Source organism: Danio rerio, chromosome 3, assembly GCF_052040795.2.
Source record: "Danio rerio strain M-AB ecotype USA chromosome 3, GRCz13ab, whole genome shotgun sequence".
NCBI classification, from domain to species: Eukaryota; Metazoa; Chordata; class Actinopteri; order Cypriniformes; family Danionidae; genus Danio; species Danio rerio.
In genome coordinates, this window is record NC_141023.1 from 29,780,589 (window position 1) to 29,800,718 (window position 20,130).

At 35.2% G+C, this 20,130-nt stretch overlaps 1 protein-coding gene across 8 annotated transcripts in view; it reads left to right on the forward strand.

The window, feature by feature from the left end:
- Window positions 1-20,130, forward strand: part of mybpc2a (myosin binding protein Ca) — a 73,431-nt gene that overhangs the window by 40,755 nt on the left and 12,546 nt on the right. For 3 of the 8 annotated variants that reach the window (XM_087243339.1, XM_087243341.1, XM_087243340.1), the window contains 16 exons: window positions 3,000-3,113; window positions 5,061-5,209; window positions 5,289-5,406; window positions 5,726-5,774; window positions 6,439-6,495; window positions 8,223-8,395; window positions 8,512-8,644; window positions 10,780-10,904; window positions 11,304-11,409; window positions 16,701-16,861; window positions 16,985-17,150; window positions 17,677-17,783; window positions 17,861-17,890; window positions 17,980-18,122; window positions 18,845-19,004; window positions 19,120-19,224. In XM_087243339.1, the coding sequence (XP_087099465.1) occupies window positions 3,000-3,113; window positions 5,061-5,209; window positions 5,289-5,406; window positions 5,726-5,774; window positions 6,439-6,495; window positions 8,223-8,395; window positions 8,512-8,644; window positions 10,780-10,904; window positions 11,304-11,409; window positions 16,701-16,861; window positions 16,985-17,150; window positions 17,677-17,783; window positions 17,861-17,890; window positions 17,980-18,122; window positions 18,845-19,004; window positions 19,120-19,224 (1,896 nt within the window). 8 annotated transcript variants of the gene reach the window in all.

Below are 20,130 nucleotides of genomic sequence, written 5' to 3' on the forward strand. Positions count from 1 at the left end.
AATTTGTTATAGGATATTATTTGGCTGAGATTCAGTTATTAGTAAATCTGGAATCTGAAGGTTAAAGAAAACCACCTTTAAAGGTAATTAAGTGCTTAGCAATGCATATATTTAATTGAAAATTGAGTTTTGTGATGTTTAAAACACTTTGTATAAAACCTACATTTTTATTGGCAGAAAGGGTGCCTTGTGAGCTTTCGGACACGGCCTGTTTTCTGTGACTGTGCATGTGATTAAATGTCAGTCACTGTCTCTGTCGGTGGTCCACAGGTCTGTGACAGGGGTTCTGACTGGCCAAATCAAGACCAACAAGCAAACAAATGGTTTGAAATCAGAGATTGCTTTGGCGAATGGCAGCAAAGCTGCTTTTCTGACCATGTTAGTTTACGGGTCAGTGGACAGTGCTTGGTCTTTTTGAGGCCATATTGGTTTTGAGCCCTAACAGTATCTGATGTCTACTCAATATAATTTTCGCCAAAGCATCCAGAATTTGTTTGAAATATTTTAGCTCCTACATGTGCTGTAAGCAATTTTAGGCAAACAGATTAGCATTACCTGATTGATAAAAGTAAAACATATGTCGAATGATATTGATTTTAGGTTATGAACTATAGTTTATGTATTGATATGATAGCACTGACAACACTAAAAGACAATGTGCTGTGAAAGAAGTTCGTTTTATATATGAATAAATAATTTTTATACTGTTTTCTATAAAATAATTGGGTATTTTTAGTAATAGTGGTTTTGTTAGTTTAAAATAAGCATAAAATCATTTTAAAGAGATTTTGAATAGTGTCATATTTGACCCTTGACCACAAAACAAGTTGTGCCGTTCTATTTCTAAATTGAGTTTTATACATTACCTGAAAGCTGAATAAATAAGCATTTTACTGATGTATAGAATGTTGTATTGCATGATGTATTTTTTTTAAGAAAGGACAATGTATGACTGAGATACAACTGTTTGACAATCTGCAGTATGAAGGTTAAAAATAAATCTAATTATTGAGAAAATCGCCAATAAAGTTTTTTAAATTTTGAGCTTACCAATCCCTATAAAAAAAAGAAAAAGAAAAAGTTTTTTTGGCATAAAATAATGTATACAATGTATTGTTGGCTATTGCCACAAATATATATCCACTATCTATCAACTTAAGTTTTGTGGTCCAGGGTCACTAATGAACTTGATGCCACAGGTCAGTACAAGTCGAGAATAGCCTTCACCAGGTATTACAAACACTAGTCTCAATAAGTTTTTTTTTTTTTTTGGAATCTTTTTTTGGGAAAAAAGATTCCTTGTCTAATTCAGAGTAGCTCCAAAGTGACTAAAATAGTTTACAGCACCTTAAACTACCAAACTTTGTTGTAGTTTAGGTGAAAGAAGTTACCTTGGATACATTTTGGATATATACTTTAAAGTTATTAACGGGTATATATCAAGGTATGTGTGATGGAATGCATAATGATATTTCATTTCAACATCTCACTGTTATTTTTCAAACTGCATTTAAGAAATGCAATACTATTTAATCAAGACTAATTAGGTTGGTTTTATTTTTACAATTCATTAACGGAGACAGACAGACATTATCTCAATGTATTGTGACCATGTTTTAATTTAACCCCCTCAAAATCTTTTTTAGAAATGTGGTGACCATTCAAAAAGCCAAGATTGTGCAGTATAGTGATACTCCGAAGTGGTGGTCCCAATGAAAGATTCACCATTGGAAATAGCTGGATCTGTTTGAGATCCAGCTTTGAAGTGTGAAAGTGTGAGGGTCAGGACATTTAGTGACTTGAGGTTTGGAAAGCCAAAACTGAACAAGCATTTTCAGTGTACATGTTTAGCGGCTGATTCTTCTACATGTATCTAATCTGGGTTAAGTGTTTCTGGGTAAATCATCTTTATGAAATAGGATGGTTGGGTTTAAGCTTTATAAACAGAAAAAACACTTATGCAAAGCTATTCTGAATTTAAGCCAAGCTATTCATTGCACCGTGACTCCTTGCTCAGTGTATCACATTAACTTGCATAAACATAAAACACAGAGTGAAGGTTTTGTTCTCTGGTTTTATGGAAAAATCCCTGATCCCACAAAGAATAGTTTTTGTTGTGCACTTTAATAAACACACAAGCTTTTTTATTGTTAACATGTTACTTTTTCTTGTAGAGGTGTTATCTGATTCTGAAGGTGAGATGGAAGAGAATGCAAAATAATTGGTTTTAAATCATCAGCCATCAAAACCACCCATATAACTTGAGTTTAAACAGCATCAACCAACCAAAAAGCCACCCATTAATATGATTATAACAGTTTTTGTGGGACACTTAAGTTGATTGGATTGGTATTACTGGTTAGTCAAGCAAATAACATAATAACAGCCATGCGATTTCTTCGTTTTGAAAAACTCAAGGGTGGAAGGACATCTTCTACATGTGTTAGTATGTACAGTATGTGTGAATGTCTTCTGAAAGGTCAGTCTTAAAAGAGCCAATGTCGTGACCAATATAACATCTAATGGTTTCCCTCACTCTTTCTCTCTCTCTTTCTTTTTTGATACAGAATTGCCTGAGGATGGTAAGACACACAAATCCTTTAGCATGTATTGTCATTGACATATACATGAGAGAAAAAAAAAACAAACACATTTTGGTATTTGTTGTGCAAAAGGAAATAGTGTCTTCCACATCCCAGTGCAGATCCCGAAGCGATAGTTCACCAAAATTAACACAAGAAATTATGGTTTAAGAGTGAAGAAATAATGTTATTTTTGTTTGAACTATCGGTAAGGGTCTGGAAGGGTTGAAATGTAAGAATCTAGAGCTGTGTTTTGTTTTCTTGTAAGCACTGGTATAGGTTTGCTAAATGTTGTAGGGAAGCGCTGCTTACATGTCAACCTGAACAGTAAATATCATGAATGATTCACTCTTTTCAGCCTCTTTTCAGTTCAGGTCTCAGTGTCCATTCATGTAAGCTTTCAGCAGTTCATATCAGTTTACACGTTTTCTCTGACTCTGCCGGTAGAACATGTCCCAGGAGAAGAGTCTCAGATGTCTGAGATAAGTGGTCTGTTTGTGGAGAGGCCTCAGACTGTCGCTGCCATTAAAGGTGAGATTCTAAATCCCCACTATACTGCAATGCTGAAATCTTTCACAGATTGGTGTGCTTTAATTTTTTTCCAGGCATAAGTCTGTGTGCTACTTGTAGGTTTTTAGCGATTCATTCTGCAGGTTAAATCATTATCTAAGTAGTTGGTGGCAAGTTATTTCTGAGTGTCATTGTGAGGGAGGGAATAATTTACTCAACTGATTTATTTAAAACACTGAATCATTCAGAAACCATAGAAATTGGTCACCGAGCCAATCAGTTGGTTTAAAACTCTGATTCATTCAGTATAAGCAAGCTCTTGTGCCCTAGCACAGCCAGCGCAATAAGGTGGACGATGTGTTTGGCAAGATTTGTTGCTATTTTCAGACCAATGCAACCCTAATTTTCAAGTTTTGTGACACATTGTTTAAATTGTTTATTCACGACAATTTGGTTTTATATAATGTTATTATTAGTGATTATTTATATGCATATTTATATATTTGAAATAAAAACAAGTTTAGATGTGTCCACCTGTCAGGTTTTGGACCATATGGGGCATGTGAATAGGGCGTGTGTTTGGATAGAACTCCACACTTCATTGTTATTGTTCATTTATTAGTTTGCTGGAAATTAGAACTGAATTTAGAACTAGTTTTGAAACAAATCTTTGCTCTTAACAAACGAAATTAAATATATAGGCTAATGGATGTCTTCAGTGGATTGCGTACAACACCGTTTCCTTATCCACGGAAGTAAAGAAGTAAAGAGTCAAAGTAAAGTAAAGAGAAAGTAAAGAGGCAGAATGGAGGAGGCTCCTTTTTTATCCTCATGCTGCAGATGGTTTGTTTACTTGCTTTTCTCGCTAGTGAAGCATTCAGTTTTTCCACTTTCAAAGCCCGCCATGTTAATAGCAAATGTGCCATGGCGGGATGCAACTGACTCTTAAAGGGAATGTGAGATAAGACTCTGATTGGTTTAATGCATGTTATGCTCAAAACACACCCATAACTCATAATTCTCATGATTTGGCCAGTAATAAAAGAAACATAGGTGTGCTATTCTATGCCGTTTTTCTGTAAAATACTATAAGTAGTGCGTTCACACTAAAAATTCTTACAAGAATAAGCACTTTAAATACCGGGATAATATACTTATTCAACCAATAAACAGAAATGTGGAACAAAGACACTTTGTTTTGAAATTCTTGATTTGTGTAATCTCAAGGACACTGACAGGTGCTTCACCAGGGAGCTGAGGTTGGTTAACCAACTTGCAATATGCTGAAAAATATTTGCGAAAAGGTAGCTAACACATTAATATGAGCTATTAGATATGCCCATGTCATGTACATGAACAAAGGATCTTTCTCTCTCATGTTCACTTCCCCTTTGACTGCATTTGACTGAATCAAAAGTGTGGACTAAGAGATCTAACATTTCATAACTGATGAAAATTCCATCAAATATTGTCCGCATCTTGAAAAATGATCATTAAATAAGTAGGATAATCATTAGCTTGCCTTGCGTTAAAGAATTTTAAATGCACTTCTCTAGGCAACTACCCTCTATTCATTTATTATCCCTTACATATAAGCTGCATTGCTTAAAAAAACATATTTAATCATTCATTTTCCTTTGGCTTAGTCTCTGATTTATCAGAGGTTGCCAAAGCGGAATAAACCGCCAACCGTGTTTTTTGTGCAGCGGATGCCCTTCAATCCCTATGGATGTTTCCCAATACTCTCACATTTACAAATACACTCATACACTACGGACAATTTAGTTTATTCTATTTACTTACACCGCATGTCTTTGGACTGTGTGGGAAACCGAAGTACCCAGAGGAAACCCATACAAACATGTGGAGAACATGCAAATGCCACACAGAATTGCCAACTGACCCACAAGACCCAGCCAGTAATAATTATTTAGTTCAGCATGATTTAATTTTTATTTTGGTTTATAGGGAAGGATGTCACATTTGTGGCTAAGGTGGACTCCTCTCAGATGTTAAGAAAGCCAGCCGTTAAGTGGTTTAAGGGGAAATGGCTGGATCTGGCCAGCAAGGCTGGAAAACACTTGCAGTTCAAAGAAACCTATGACAGGAACACAAAGGTGAGTGAAGGAAAGTTGTCCTCGATTAGGGACTTGTTCTCTAGAGCTGAGAGTTACCATTTATATTTCTCTGTCGCAGATTTACACCTATGAGATGACCATCGTTAAGGTCGTAGATGGAGATGCTGGAGGTTATCGCTGTGAGGTCACGTCCAAAGACAAGTGTGACACCAGCGCATTTGATGTTACTGTCGAAGGTAAGAATTTAGGCAGTTATAAAGTGGCTCAACATTGAAGTTATCAGTGCCAGCTTGAGATCCCTGATGCATAGGACATTTAAAATGCACAAAATGTAGCCTTAGATGTCTAAAGTTAACACGCATCTGGCGTGCGTGCGCACTTTGCTGCAATCTACAGCTGATTCATTATTCAGTAGGTATTTAGCTGATTAGATCGTCTGCCGCACTTAGTAAATCAGCACTACACATTTATTGGCTTTGACAGTAATCAGATTGTGGAGCAAATCAAACACTCACAGTTTCTCATCATCATCACGCATTTCATCTTCTCCTTCAGCTGCTGAGGAGACACAGCAAACAAACATTTTGGAGGCGTTCAAGCGATCGTAAGTTTGTTTGTGTGCTTCTGTCTTTCTCATTAGTGTCTGGTGGATGTCTTCATGTCACATTGTTTTAATGAACTGTTCAGATGCTTTTCATTGTTTAAAGGGATTTTTCATTTGATATCTTCATATTGCCACTGACACTTCATGTTTAGATGTTGCTGTAAGTGTACACAGATTTAGCGACTAATGCTTCTCATCTTTATACATTAATGATAACATGATACTCTTGTATATCGTTGAGGGAGCCGTCTGTTGCCAGAAGCTGCTCTTCTGACCAGTTATAATCTTATGGACTGATTGAGTAGGGGTTTTCCCTCATGTCTGAGAGTTCAGCTTCAAGTCCAGCTCTTGACAGTAGAGATTTAGTCATAGGACTGAGCCAGGCTCCTTGTTTAAGTAGAACATAGTGCTACTTTAATGCTAAGTCAAAGGTTTAATCACCAGTGGAATGCATCCGGCAATAATATTAATACTTTAAAGTTATTTCAGATTGAATAATCTGCCATAAATGTAAATTGAGCAATAAATATGTTGTTTGCGTTTTTAGTATTTGAACATAGTAAGTGTTCATTATGTTTCTTCATAGTAAAACTGTATTTATTATAAACATAGTGCTCTCCTGATTGTTTTTTGTTCTAATTCATTAACCTTGTGTTATTTGCAGGGGAGATGCAGGAGAGGATGCAGGTGACCTGGACTTCAGTGCTTTACTCAAGAAAAGGTTTGAAAGTTGTCCTTTGCTTGCTTAATGTGCATCCTGTGTGCTTCTGTAATTTAACAATGACCATCATTTCAAATGAAATAAATAGTAATAACTTCAATATTACAATCAATGAACTGATGTAAAAAAAAAAGTAATTTAGGTTTTAATTTCAAAGCAGTTAATGGGTGTCTGGGGCTAAGGGGGTGTGATGTTTTAAATTTTCTCTATCCGCCTAGGTCACTTTTTACCTGCACAATCAAATTAGGGAATCGCCCAATCTGGCAGCATTGAACAGGACAAGAGCGCGCGTCCCAAGCAAGGCAAGATCTCGTTTGCCCTCATCAAGCGGGAATGCGCACGGCCCAATCGCGGTCGAGACATCGCTTATGCAAATGACACAATGACAGAAAATTAGTGCTCGACCCGAGAAAACTCGAGCAGAGTACAACATATAAGACAAGACAGAACTAGTGTCTGGACTCTGCCACCAAAAAAAGAATTAACAAGGCAGGAGTGGCAAAATCCTGACAAATTTTCCGTTTGAACCATCGAAAGTCAATCAAAGGTCTTCCTCGGAAACTGTTATGTTACTGTTATGATTGGACATGTCTTTATTTATATATTCAGTTTTGAATATACCCTGCAAAATTATGAATAGAATCTAAAGTAAACACAAGATCCCTGTGGGTCCAGAACTCCAAATATAAAAACAGTAAAGGTCAGTTCACACTAACAATGCTTATGACGCTGTTGTTAATTGTTAAATTAAATGCCAAATTAAAACAATGAGTGAGTATATACCACAACTGTAATGAGAAACCAGAACAGAGTAATGACAACATTGGTAAATTACACAATATTTTATTTTCCAGCCAATCAAAATCAAACATGCTTAAAGAGCTTAAACTATGTAGGCCCACACAGAATCTGTGCACGCAGAATTCCACAGATTTTCTGCTGATTTTTAGCCCATCATTAATTTTGTTTATTTACTCGAGTAAATGTGTGTAAATTTATATTTACTGTTTTTAAATTAATTACAGTAATATTATTGATTAATATAAAAATTGTCTTCTGGTTTATGTACAATGCAGTTTGCACAGTAATATTTTTTAGTCTTTTAGTAGATATATTACTGTATATGAGAGATTTGCTTTGTTTACCAAAAAAAGTGGATCTAATTGTATTTGCATTTTAAACATTAAATAAAAGTTAAAAAGATATTATTTTTTATTTCACATCTTACGGTTTAGTTATGATACTCCCAAAATAATTCAGCAGAAATCGGCAGATTTCTACCAAAATTCTCTGCAAAATTAGCAAAAAACGTCCGCAGATTCCGTCTGGCCCTACAGATGACACAACTGCAGTGCATTTTTATACTAAACAGTACACTGTAAAAAAAATCCTGGTTGCCTCAATTTTTTAAGCCAAATCAAATAAACTTTATGACTCCATTAAACTTATATTATGTTAAACTGACATATAAAATGTGTAAAATTGCGTAAAAATTAGGCTAAAACATGATTAACTTAGTTTAATAAGTTACAATGATCTAAAAACATATGCTGTCAGGACAAATTGATCATTTAATTTTCTACAGTGTAGGTTATCATACATTTGGGTGTATGCTGATGTATTGTTGTTACAATTATCTTTATAGTTATCATTCTTGGTGTGAATGGGGCCTTAAATCACAAACAAATGAGATGATTAATAATAATATTGGTTCCACTGTACCTCAGGGAGAGGAAGCAGAAGGAGGAGCCTGAGGTGGATGTGGATGTGTGGGAGATTTTGAAAAATGCCAAACCATGTGATTATGAGAAGATTGCCTTTGAGTACGGCATCACTGATCTAAGAGGCATGCTTACAAGATTGAAGAAGATGAAGAAGGGGGAGCCCAAAAAAAGTGATGGTGAGACACATGGTTCTTTATTCACATACATATGAAGTGTTTAAATACATTATTAAAATATGTTTATTATAATAAACCAGCAAGGATTGTATATATTTTAACTGTTTCTTTTTCAGCTTTCCTAAAGAAGTTGGATCCTGCTTACTCTGTGGAAAAAGGAAAGAAGATACAGCTTAGCGTGGAGCTGACTGACCCTAATGCTCAAGTCAAATGGCTGAAAAATGGACAGGAGATCAAACCTTCGGCCAAGTATGAAAATATTAGTCACCTAACTGAACATCCAATCATTATTAGCTATTTTCCATTTTATGCAAATTTGTGATTCTGGTTCACAAAAGTCTTATGTTGCTTAGTTCATTTTTACAGTATTACATTGTGTGGGTTGAAATTATTTATTTTTTCTTTTATGCCAAATAATCATGGAAATATTAAAGACTAAGTAAAATAAACTTTCAATTCTATTAAATTATTTAGTTTTAATTTTTTTTTTTTTACATTTTTTGATTTATTTATTGCTACACACTTAATTTAAACAACTTTAACGTTGTGATATTCTCAATCTTTAGATTTTTTTAAACCCTCAGATTCCAGATTTACAAATAGTTGTATCTCGTCCAAATATTGTTCAATAACAAACCAAAATCAACAGAAAGCTTTTTTATTTATCTTTCAGGTTCCCAATTTCAAATCTCAGTATCAAAAAATGTGTACTCATAAGGGGTGTTTTGGTCTACTCTAAGATCACATTAAAGGTTATTGCAAAAGAAGAAGCACAGAATGAAAACATGAAGATCCATAGAAATGTTCAATTGATTTAAATACACAGTGCTCAGCATATATTAGTACACTTCTCAAAAATCTATCTTTTAGATTCATATTTTAAATAGGAAGCTACAGTATACAATGTTATGTTTGTGCATATACATTTGATTAGATTAGTCAGTACTGAAGCTATGTAACAAAATAACTTACGATAATGGTTAAAAAACTAGTACACCCAAATTTATATGGTATGGAAAAATATTTAATACAAATTTAAAAAGAGAATAAAATCAAGAGAAGCAAAAATAAAAAAATTGTTTTTAAATTTAGTTGAAATTTTGTTGGTTGTATATTTTTGCAATATTTTCTTGAATGTAATAGTATTATCTTTCAATTTTTAATTATATATTTGGTGACTTAAATATGATTTTAATAAATATATCTGTTTTGTAATAAATCTGTTTTGTTTAAATGCACCAAAATACATTGCCTATATTCACTGAGAAATGAATAAAATTATTCATGTTCAAAACGGAGTGTACGCAGTTATGCTAAACACTGTATATATATATTTTTTTACATTTTATCTGATAATAAGATATGTGCACAAACTACAAAAATTACAAAAAATATTTTCCTAATGTTGTTGCAAAATTAACTTGTTTTTAGATTATTTTGCTTGTTTTAAAGAGAAACTAATTTCAAGAGTTCACACTTTTTATTGCTTGACACTATTAGCAGGTTTGGCATTCTGTCCAGGAAAGAACCCTGAGCTCATTGATAATTGAGCCCAGGGCTCCCATCAAGTCTTTAACAATGTAAGGGGGTCTGAGATCCGTTGGTATCGAGAGCTCCCCCTAGTAAAGAAGGAAAAGGAGGAGATGGGGTGGAAGGGGCGATTCTTCCAAAACGAAGATAATGCTGTAGGGTGAAATCAGTCTATTTATAGTAGGCTTAGATCAATCTTATTGTATTATTACTGATGATTATGAATGAGAGACCAGCCACTATCCATCATATCAAGTGCTCCTCTCGAAATGAGTTTAAAAACTTCACTTAATTAGTTTGTTTTTTGTTTTTTTTCTGAAAACAAGTAAAATGTACTGTGTAAATAATGTGAGGCATAGGTTCCCCAACCTCTGGTCTAGAAAAGGCATCTTAATTTCAGACTTTTTCATATTTGGACTAGTAACAAGACAAAACCTCCAAGTTAAAGCCCCAAAAATGATTTTGAACAGTTACATTTTTTTTATCTATCCTCAGTCGTTTCTCCAAACATCATGTACCCACCTGAAAATGCATGATAACATGACAGAGTCTGTTACTCTGTGTGTCCTCTGCAGTTCTGAGGTGAATCTTATTTACTTTGGAGGGAATTTATTTCATTATTCACTGAATGCTCTCCCTTCTAAATAAAATACTATTATTCTTTTGAAAACATGACAAAGCTTTATTCGCAAATACAAAATGTTTCAATTGCAAAAAATGTCAATTTGCAGCTTTGGATGGAAGCCTACAGTAGCTAGTGATCACAATGAAAACAGACAGACAGTGTCACAGGTGGGCATGATGGGAAGGATGATGATCAATGCCTTTGTGTTGAATTTCTCTCCCTGTCTTAGATATGTCTTTGAGAGTGTGGGTGGCATCCGCAAGCTCACTATAAACAAGTGCACCCTCGCTGATGATGCCGCGTACGAATGTGTGGTGGGAGAGGAGAAGAGTTTCACTGAGGTCTTTATCCAAGGTAAACTGTCATTTTCCCCATCTTCATTATCATCATGACCTGCATCATTACCGCACGCATTCATTGGAAATTCATCTGTCTCATTTGTTCCGTCTGCTTATCTGTCGTTGTCCTGTGGCCCGTCTGTCCTTGAGCGGAAGCCATCTGTCCTATTGATTTTCTTTTTCAATTCCGTCCATTCTGTCTGTCCTTACCTTGTTTTTACTTGAGCCATTTGTTTTTGAGCCAGCTCTTCCATATTTGTAAGGTATCACTTTTGTCCATCATGAATGTGCGCCATCTGCTCCTGTTCATATTGTACAGGCGTCTTCTGTACTTCGAAGTCATTCTCTTGTAAAACTGATTTTGTTTAATGCGTGTTTGAATATACAAATCACTTTTTGGTGTGTTTCACCTCAGAACCGCCTGTCACCATCACTAAGATGTTGGATGATGCCCATGTGGTGGAGGGAGATAAAGTGGAGTTTGAGGTTGAAGTGTCTGACGAGGGAGCCAATGTCAAATGGTGAGTTTTGATATTAATAAATCAAGTGGTCATATTATTTTGGTAACACTTTACAATAAAGGTTGTATTAGTTGATGCTTTTAGTAACAGAAACAATAATGAATAATACATTAATTACGGTATTTGTTCATGTTAGTTCATGAAAATACAGTCGTTACTTGTTAGTTCATGTTAACTCTTGGTGCATTAACTAATGTTAACAAGCAGGGATTTGGTTGTTAATAATGCATTCATAGATGGTCAACTACGATCAATAAATGCTATGTTCTGTCCAAACAGTTAACAAAAGAGGATTTTCATGCCCTATAAAACTGTTAATGTTGATTATTGAAGATTTAAACTTTATTGGATGGAATACTTTTGTGACTAAATTTAAATATTTAATTAAATTAATAAATATATAGTTAAATATTTAATATAACTCTTGTCCTGCTTGTAGTGTAGGGTGTTATTAATGGACCAAACTGGTGGTTACTAGTTGATTTAGCTGACAAGCTACATATTAAAATGCTAAACACCTCACCAGCTCATTAAATTAATCCCATTATGAAGGTCAATATTGCTAATTATAATGATTCAACATTAACACGCCATTATTAACATTAAATAAAACTAACCTGCAATTTATCTGACTGCTTTTTTTTTGTTTTTCATCTAATTACCAACAATTACTGAACATAATGAATCATTTAACAAGTACTATAGTCGTGTCAAACACCACAAAAACCTATTAGCCTGTAATAAATGGCACATTTAGTTTTAGATGATGCATTTTTCTCTGTCATTACCTCTCTGTCTGTGACTGCTTGTGCTTTTCAACCATATTAGCCATTTTCGGAAAAGCAGATGGAAGAACATTCAGGTCTTAATGGGATAATTCTCTCCAAAATACTACATTTGCTGTTAATTTACTCACCCTCAGGCCATCCAAGATTTCATCAGAATAACACAGGGAGATTTTTAGCTGAAACCGAGGTCCTTGGTGATTCGTAAAAAGCAAGTCAAGGGCTTCTTGAGTGTCAGAAAACCACATAAAGCAAATCTAAGTTATTACACTGATACCTAATAAAGCGAAAATATTGATCTGTGCAAGATTATGGTGTTTGATGTGTGTGTAATGTCGTTCATAAAAATAGTATTTCTTAACTTGGATGTTCCTACCCATAATAAACCCTAACCCATGTAATAACCCTGACCACAGCTGACTCATGCACAGTAGGTGCTAATAGTGTTGCCATAGAAATGCAACTTGGTGTCAAAATTATGAACACCTTCAGCTTTAATGTCATTAATTAATTATTAAAACAGTTAGGTATACAGTACTCATCACTGTGATCTTTTTTATTTTTATTTTTTCAATTTGACGATTGAATACAAGTGAATTTTCAACATAAATGAATTATTTTGCTTGTAGCAGTCTCTCAATATAAGACGCAAATCTTAAGTATCTTGTGATTCTAAATATATCTTAAAATCTTTTACAATACTTTGTTCATATAGCACAATCCTGACTTTTCTCTCTCTCTTTTTTTTTTTCATCCTGAGTTTATATCGGAGTGAATCCAGGGTTATGATGTGACATTTGAAGTAAAAATCTTAAAACATAAATTCACAAGGATGGATATTGAATATTGACTATATATATTGGGTGTATATTGGAACATTAAGGATGATAATCACAAGGATGTATAGTGCTCAGCAAAAACAAGTACAGCCCTCACAAATCTAGCTTTTAAATTCCTATTTCTAATAGAAAGCTATACAATATCTTTGTGCATATACATTAGATTAGTCAGTACAGAAGCCAAATCTGAAGCTTATCTAACAAAATAACTTACAATATTGGTTCAAAAACAAGTACACCCAAATGTATATGTTATAGAAAAATATTGAATACACATTTAAAAAGAGAATAAAATCAAGAGAAGCAAAATATAAAATAAATTTAGTAAAATTTTTGTTGGGTGTATTTTTTTTTTGCAATATTTTGTTTGATTTTAATATTATTATCTTTAAATTTCTAAATATATTTGATGACTAAAATATGATTTTAATAAATATGTTTAATAGATCTGTTTTATTTAAATGCAATATATATTACCCATATTCACTGAAAAATAGATAAAAATATTCACGTTTAAAATGGGGTGTACTCAAATATTGAGAACTGTATATTGATGTTGAAACATCTTTTTTCCAAAACTACGAACCACAGAGTTTTGGGATCAGAAAGAAAAATCAACCCGTAAACATTTTTTATATTTTAAATGAGGAAAATAAACATGTAATTTGGATGTGACCAAAAAAGTTAGCAAGTTTAAAGTGTACACCATAATTTGAAGAAATTCTGTGAATTAAACTGCACAACCCAAAAGAAATTATTCTAAACAAAAGGATGAGAGTTGGCTCTCTATTGCACAAAAAATATTGATTTTATTGTATTTTACATATTTGCATTTATGAGGACAAAACTTTGCTATGGATGTGACATCTCTCCATTATGGGTGTGATAGTCATGTGATTGTGACTTTGGTAAATCAAATATAATTGTTTGAAAACATTGACATTTCTGAGTATTTTTACAGTCCTGTAAAACACACGCCCACACAAAAATCTTAAAAAGGGTTTTGCTATATTGGTGAAAACTTTTTTTTCTATGGCAAGCTTGACATTTGCATGAAATTACTCCTCACAATTTTTGACATTTTATATTATATTACCAGATTATATCTATAATTGTGGGTGATTTCAATTACAAGTTTACCTCATTTTGACATTTTTTCCCACCATTTTAAGATCGCATCTGCCAATTCTTGAAAAAGTGAAGTGTTATATTGTTCATTAAAATGGTACTTGCTTGTCCTGGGCGCTGCAACCCATATAAACAAAAAATAAGTGTTGTAACCACTGTATAACTGCAGCTGATTCTTGTAGGCATTGATAGTGTGGAAACCTATGACTAGAAAATCATTAGAAAAAAAATTAATTAATTAAATTTTAATTCCTGATCTCATGTGGTAACTAAACTGTTTTATGTATTGTCAGAAAAGTGGCTAATTTGTATGTTATCATACGATTTCATTTGAATGAAAATGTATGATTTTTAGCGGGAAGCATTCACCAAACCCCACCCTACCAAACAAAACATACTAAAATATACCAATGAGATCATACAAACAAACCAATGATACCAATAACCCCCTATATCAAAATTTTATGATTTGCCATGAGATTGTGTGAGCAATTTTATGCTATAGAAATTATTTTTAGGCGGCAGAGGTTAGCACAGTCACTTCACAGCAAGAAGGTCGCTGGTTCGAGTCTCAGCTGTGCCAGTCGGCATTTCTGTGTGGAGTTTGCATGTTTACATGGGGAATCTTGATGTGGGTTTTCTCCAGGGGTCTGTTCTTCGTACGTGGATTACTCAGTTAGCTGGATCTGGATATTGAAATATATATACATTAATACAACTTATGCAATCTGCACCCCTGGAATGAAAGTACAAAGACTGCCACCTGGTGGTGCAAAGAAAAAACTTATTGATATAAACTTTTTAGATCGCTTTAGTACAATTTGTGTATGATAATAGAAATGCACAGTATGTGACTTTTTTAAAGCAATAATACATTTATGCAGTCATAAACATGTTTTGACAGTTAATATGCCAGTGATTTGATGCTTCACAAAAGTTGCAGACACCTTTACCAAAATGCTTTTGTAAACATCCAGTTATTCTTTACACTGATTAAAAAACGGGTACTAAAATACTACCATGGCTACTATAAGTAAAATCCGCTCTGCAGCCCACAACAAGGTGTAGAGATATTGCATATCATGTTTAACAAACTGTTGACTGCAAATTTTTTGTAATTTTGCTCCCATGGATAATTGAATATTAATCAGATGATGTCATTAAGCTGCTGTGTCGTCAGCCAATCGTTGCATTGTTGATCATGATTTCGGGAATTGATAGATCAGTCCTTCACAACACATGCAGGAATCTCAGATCAGTTTATGCAGACATTTTAATCTAATTCGTGATCTTGTTTGAAGAACCAAATAAGCCAGAGATCCGTTATCAAGATTAACAGATCCAGGATCTGCCATATCATCTTAGAACATTTAAGCGAGGAAGGAAGAATGGACCCCAGGGGTCTGTTCTACGTAGATGGATTATTTGGTTATCTGGATTTGGATATTGACGATTGGACATGATCCAGGATTGTTTAGTTCTTCAAAACTCATATAAGAGTTGTTTATCCAGACATTTTGATCTGATTCGCAAACTTGTTTGAAGAACCAAATAAGCCAGATATCCGTTATCAAGATTAACAGATCCCAGGATCTGCCATATCATCTTAGATCATTTAAGCGTGGTACAGTCCGGTTTCCCTCACAAGTCCAAAGACATTCACTATAGGTGAATTAGGTACGCTAAATTGTCCGTACTGGATGCGTGTATGTCCTGGTACTCCAGGTTGGGAGTTGATGGTTGGGCTAACACCTCGTAACACCTCATAAAAAATTAGATGTTATGAAACACCAACATGGTGCGGCTAAATATCAACTTCGATATAGACGGCCCTGGGAGTAAGTACAGTAAGTAAACCACAAGATCAAAATATTAAAAATTGCCATAAAATTGTGTTGGCAGTTTCATGCACTGTTGCCTCACAGCAAGAAGCTTGCTGGTTCGAGTCCCGGCTGGGCCAGTCGGCGTTTCTGTGTGGAGTTTGCATGCTTTCCCCATGTTGGCATGCATTTCCATCAGGTGCTTGGGGGCCCCTCACAGTCCAAAGACTTGCGCTATAGGTGAATTGGCCTAAATTGGCCTTAGCCGATAAGTGTGTATAGGTGCTTCCCTGTACTGGGTTGCAGCTTGAAGGGCATCCGCTGCATCAAACATATTTTGGGATAGTTGGAGGTTGATTTAGTTGTGGCGACCCCTAATAAATAAGGAACTATGCTGAAGGAAAATGAATGAATGAATTAATTTGTCTCTAGTAGAATCCAGCCTCTTAAGTATCTTAAGGATCTTAGTTTAGTTTTAAACTGATCCATCCCTAAAGTGTTTTCCTGTATCAAAGACCTGCACAGATTTTCCTCTCTCTGGCTTTGCCTCTTTCTGTCATGTCCCATTTTGTCCATCCTTGTTCCCTTTCTATGGGTCCCAGTCGTTCTTTTATCTTCCTTCATCTTGGAGTAGATTGCCTTCCTCAGTTTCTTCTTATGAACATTATTTCCATCTTAGTCTCTCTCTGTCTCGCTCTCCCTCTCTTCATCTCTCTCAGGATGAAGGATGGTGTGGAACTGAGCCGAGATGGAAAGTATCGCTTTAAGAAAGATGGGACAAAGCACTGGCTCATCATCAATGAAGCAACCACAGAGGACATCGGGACATACTATGTGTACACCAGCGGAGGGGAGTCCAAGGCAGAGCTTGAAGTGGAAGGTACTTCTTTCGAAAGAATAAAGTGACAGCTCTCCCTTCTGCCAGTTGGCCGATATTTCAGTATTATTTCTGTGCTTATTTTTAGAATCAGTTGCCTCATTGTCCTTTTGTTTTGTTCTATAGAGAGAGAACTGGAAGTTTTGCAAAGTATAGCTGATCTGACAGTGAAGGCAGCAGAACAGGCCGTCTTCAAATGTGAAGTTTCTGATGAGAAAGTGACTGGCAAGTGGTTCAAGGATGGGGTTGAGGTTGTCGCCAGTGACCGCATCAAAATGTCACACATTGGCAGGTATATCAATCCGCTTGCTTATCGATTGATGCATAAGCAAGCTCACTTCATCCTTGACCTCGCGAATATTGTTTTATACCAGGACCCTAAAACCGATTAGTCATCAAAAATGTCAGCTATGCTCTTTTGTTTTCTTTCAGTAACATTTATTGATTTTTCTTGGCTACACTTCTTGTATTGTGGTAACATTAGGTCTCACTCACTAAGCATGTGTATGAAAAATTAAACTGTACAAATTTAAATTGGAACAGCCAAAACCACATGTGTTGGGGTGCTTAAAGGAATGGCTGAGAAGAAAGCCTTAATATGGAAATGGTTTGGTCTTTTATGCAAACAGACAATTTTGTGCAGATGGCCACTCATTTACAATACTTCAAATTCATTATTAAACAGAAACAAGCATGCTAGTGTTGTGCATACACATGTTAAGCAAAGAAAATTGTGACAGATTTAAAGCAAATCCATATGAATACAAATGATCTAGGCAGTTATTCTTGAACAGATACGTTTTTTTATTTTATTTCAGGACTCACAAGCTGGTTATCAGTGATGTAAAACCTGAGGACGCAGGAGATTACACGTTTGTGCCAGATGGCTATGCTCTTTCTCTTTCTGCCAAACTCAACTTCTTGGGTAAGAGAGTAATTCAGTTTTGTTTTTCCACATGTTAAATCTCATTAGTGGCTAACTGTGTGTTTTCGTACACACAGAGATCAAGATTGATTACGTTCCACGTCAAGGTAAATGTCTTTTGTGCAACAGCAAATCTAACAATATAGTTTTGTGACGGTTCTTTTTCATACCACAATCCTTTCTGTTTGATGTCCAGAACCACCAAAAATTCACCTGGACGCCACCGGCAGCATGGTCAACAAAAACACCATTATCGTCGTTGCCGGAAACAAGCTCCGCTTTGACGTTGACATCACAGGCGAGCCCCCTCCCACTGTCGCATGGAAAAAAGGAGACATGGTGAGAGCCTGCTTGTAAATGGTCACATACTCTCATTTTTTGTGACCCATGTGGGCTTGCTTTTAGGAGCTTGAGTGAGAAAACCCTGCCGAAGAGACCCGCACTGTGCATTTTAAATTCCATTTAGCTTAAAAACCTGTTAGGTCATTGGTCAAACAGATTAACCAGAAGACCCTACTACAAGACCACTGATGAACACCAATTCGTATTAGTCTTTCCAGCATGAAAATATACTCCCAATTGATAATTCATCATTCATTCATTTTATTTTCGGCTTAGTCCTTTTATTAATCAGGTATCGCCAAAGCGAAATGAACCGCCAACTTATCCAGCATAAGTTTTACGCAGCCGATGCCCTTCCAGCTGCAACCCATCGCTGGGATACACCCATACACTCTCATTCATACACATACACTATGGACAATTTAGCTTACCCAATTCATCTATAGCGCATGTCTTTGGAGAGAGAAACCAGAGCACCCGGAGGTAACCCATGCCAACATAGGGAGAACATGCAGACTCCACACAGACATGCCAACCGACCCAGCCTGGACTTGAACCAGAGACCTTCTTGCTGTGAGATGACAGCGCTACCCACTTTGCCACCGCCAATTTATAATATATATTTTATTTTGCACATGATATAGAACATAGAAGATATAACATCTCCAATATTTTGGCTTGCTCAAAGACATGTTTTTTTTGTTTTTTTTTTGATGTAGGAGATTTCACAAGCAGAAGGACGCGTGAGAGTAGAGACCAGGAAGGCTTTGAGCTGTTTTGTTATTGAAGGGGCTGAAAGATCTGACGAGGGCCTCTATCATATCACTGTAACCAACCCAGCAGGAGAGGACAAGGCTGACGTTTTTGTTAAGATAGTTGGTGAGTTACATTAAACAAATGCAAATGCAACCCTATATTTTTATATATCTGCATTTTTCCTGTCTGTTCATTAGAAATCTTCAGCCTAATTATTTTTTTTCTGTGCTGTATTCAGATGTGCCTGATCCACCAGAGAATGTGAAGTGTTTGGGAGTGGGAGAAGATTCTGCTTCTATTGAGTGGGAGCCACCCAAATTTGATGGTGGTGTTCCAGTGAAAGGTAAACCAGATTCTCATCTCTTTAATCTTGCAATATTTTGTCTGTGGATCTATGGAAGTTTGTTTTTGCTACAGGATTTAAAAAAAAAAGATTAAAAAAAAAGTTCCTAAAGTTTAGAGAAAAAGTAAAGATCTGCAAAATGCAAGAACTGCAAGATAATAAATAACTTGAAATTATAAGTCAGAAATCGAGTGTTTATATCTTGCGATTCTAAGTTTTCCTCAAAATTCTAAGTTTATATCTTGCATTCTGAGTTTAATTAAATTTTAAATTTCTGGTTTTCTTTCTTACAATTATAGCTGGGGCTGCATGATTTGGTGAAAAAATCCAATTGCAATTTATCTGATTAAAATTGCGATTTAAAATTAAATTTATCATAATTTCATAAACGAGCTGCATGTTTGATGTGGTGGTTTTAACAGCACCAAAAAAAGACCAAGCATAATCACAATGTACATTAGTCTACTGTTTTTTTAAAAGCATTTTTTCCCAATAAAGTTGTCAATTGTCATGACAAATTAAGAAAATAACTGCAGTATTTTAAATTCAACTAAATATTATACTTATGAAATCTTTTCATAATTTTGTTCTTGAATTCAAGCAGTCAGATAAACAGTATAACCTGTACCTTTAATTTTACCTGCTCAAAGAAAACACTCGTTGAATGTACCAAACAAAACTCAAGTACATGCATGGAACAACATAAGCATTTATAGTAAATAAACAGAAAAAGAGAGATAGATAAGCAGAGCAGAGATGGAGTTTACAGCTTTCTTTTTCTAAATAGCAGTGAAATAGGGGCTCGTGGAAGTCTGGCTTTTTACTAACGTTAGTTTGATCGTTTTAATTTCTCATGATCACCTCCGGCGGCGCAGTGGGTAGCACGTTCGCCTCACAGCAAGGTTG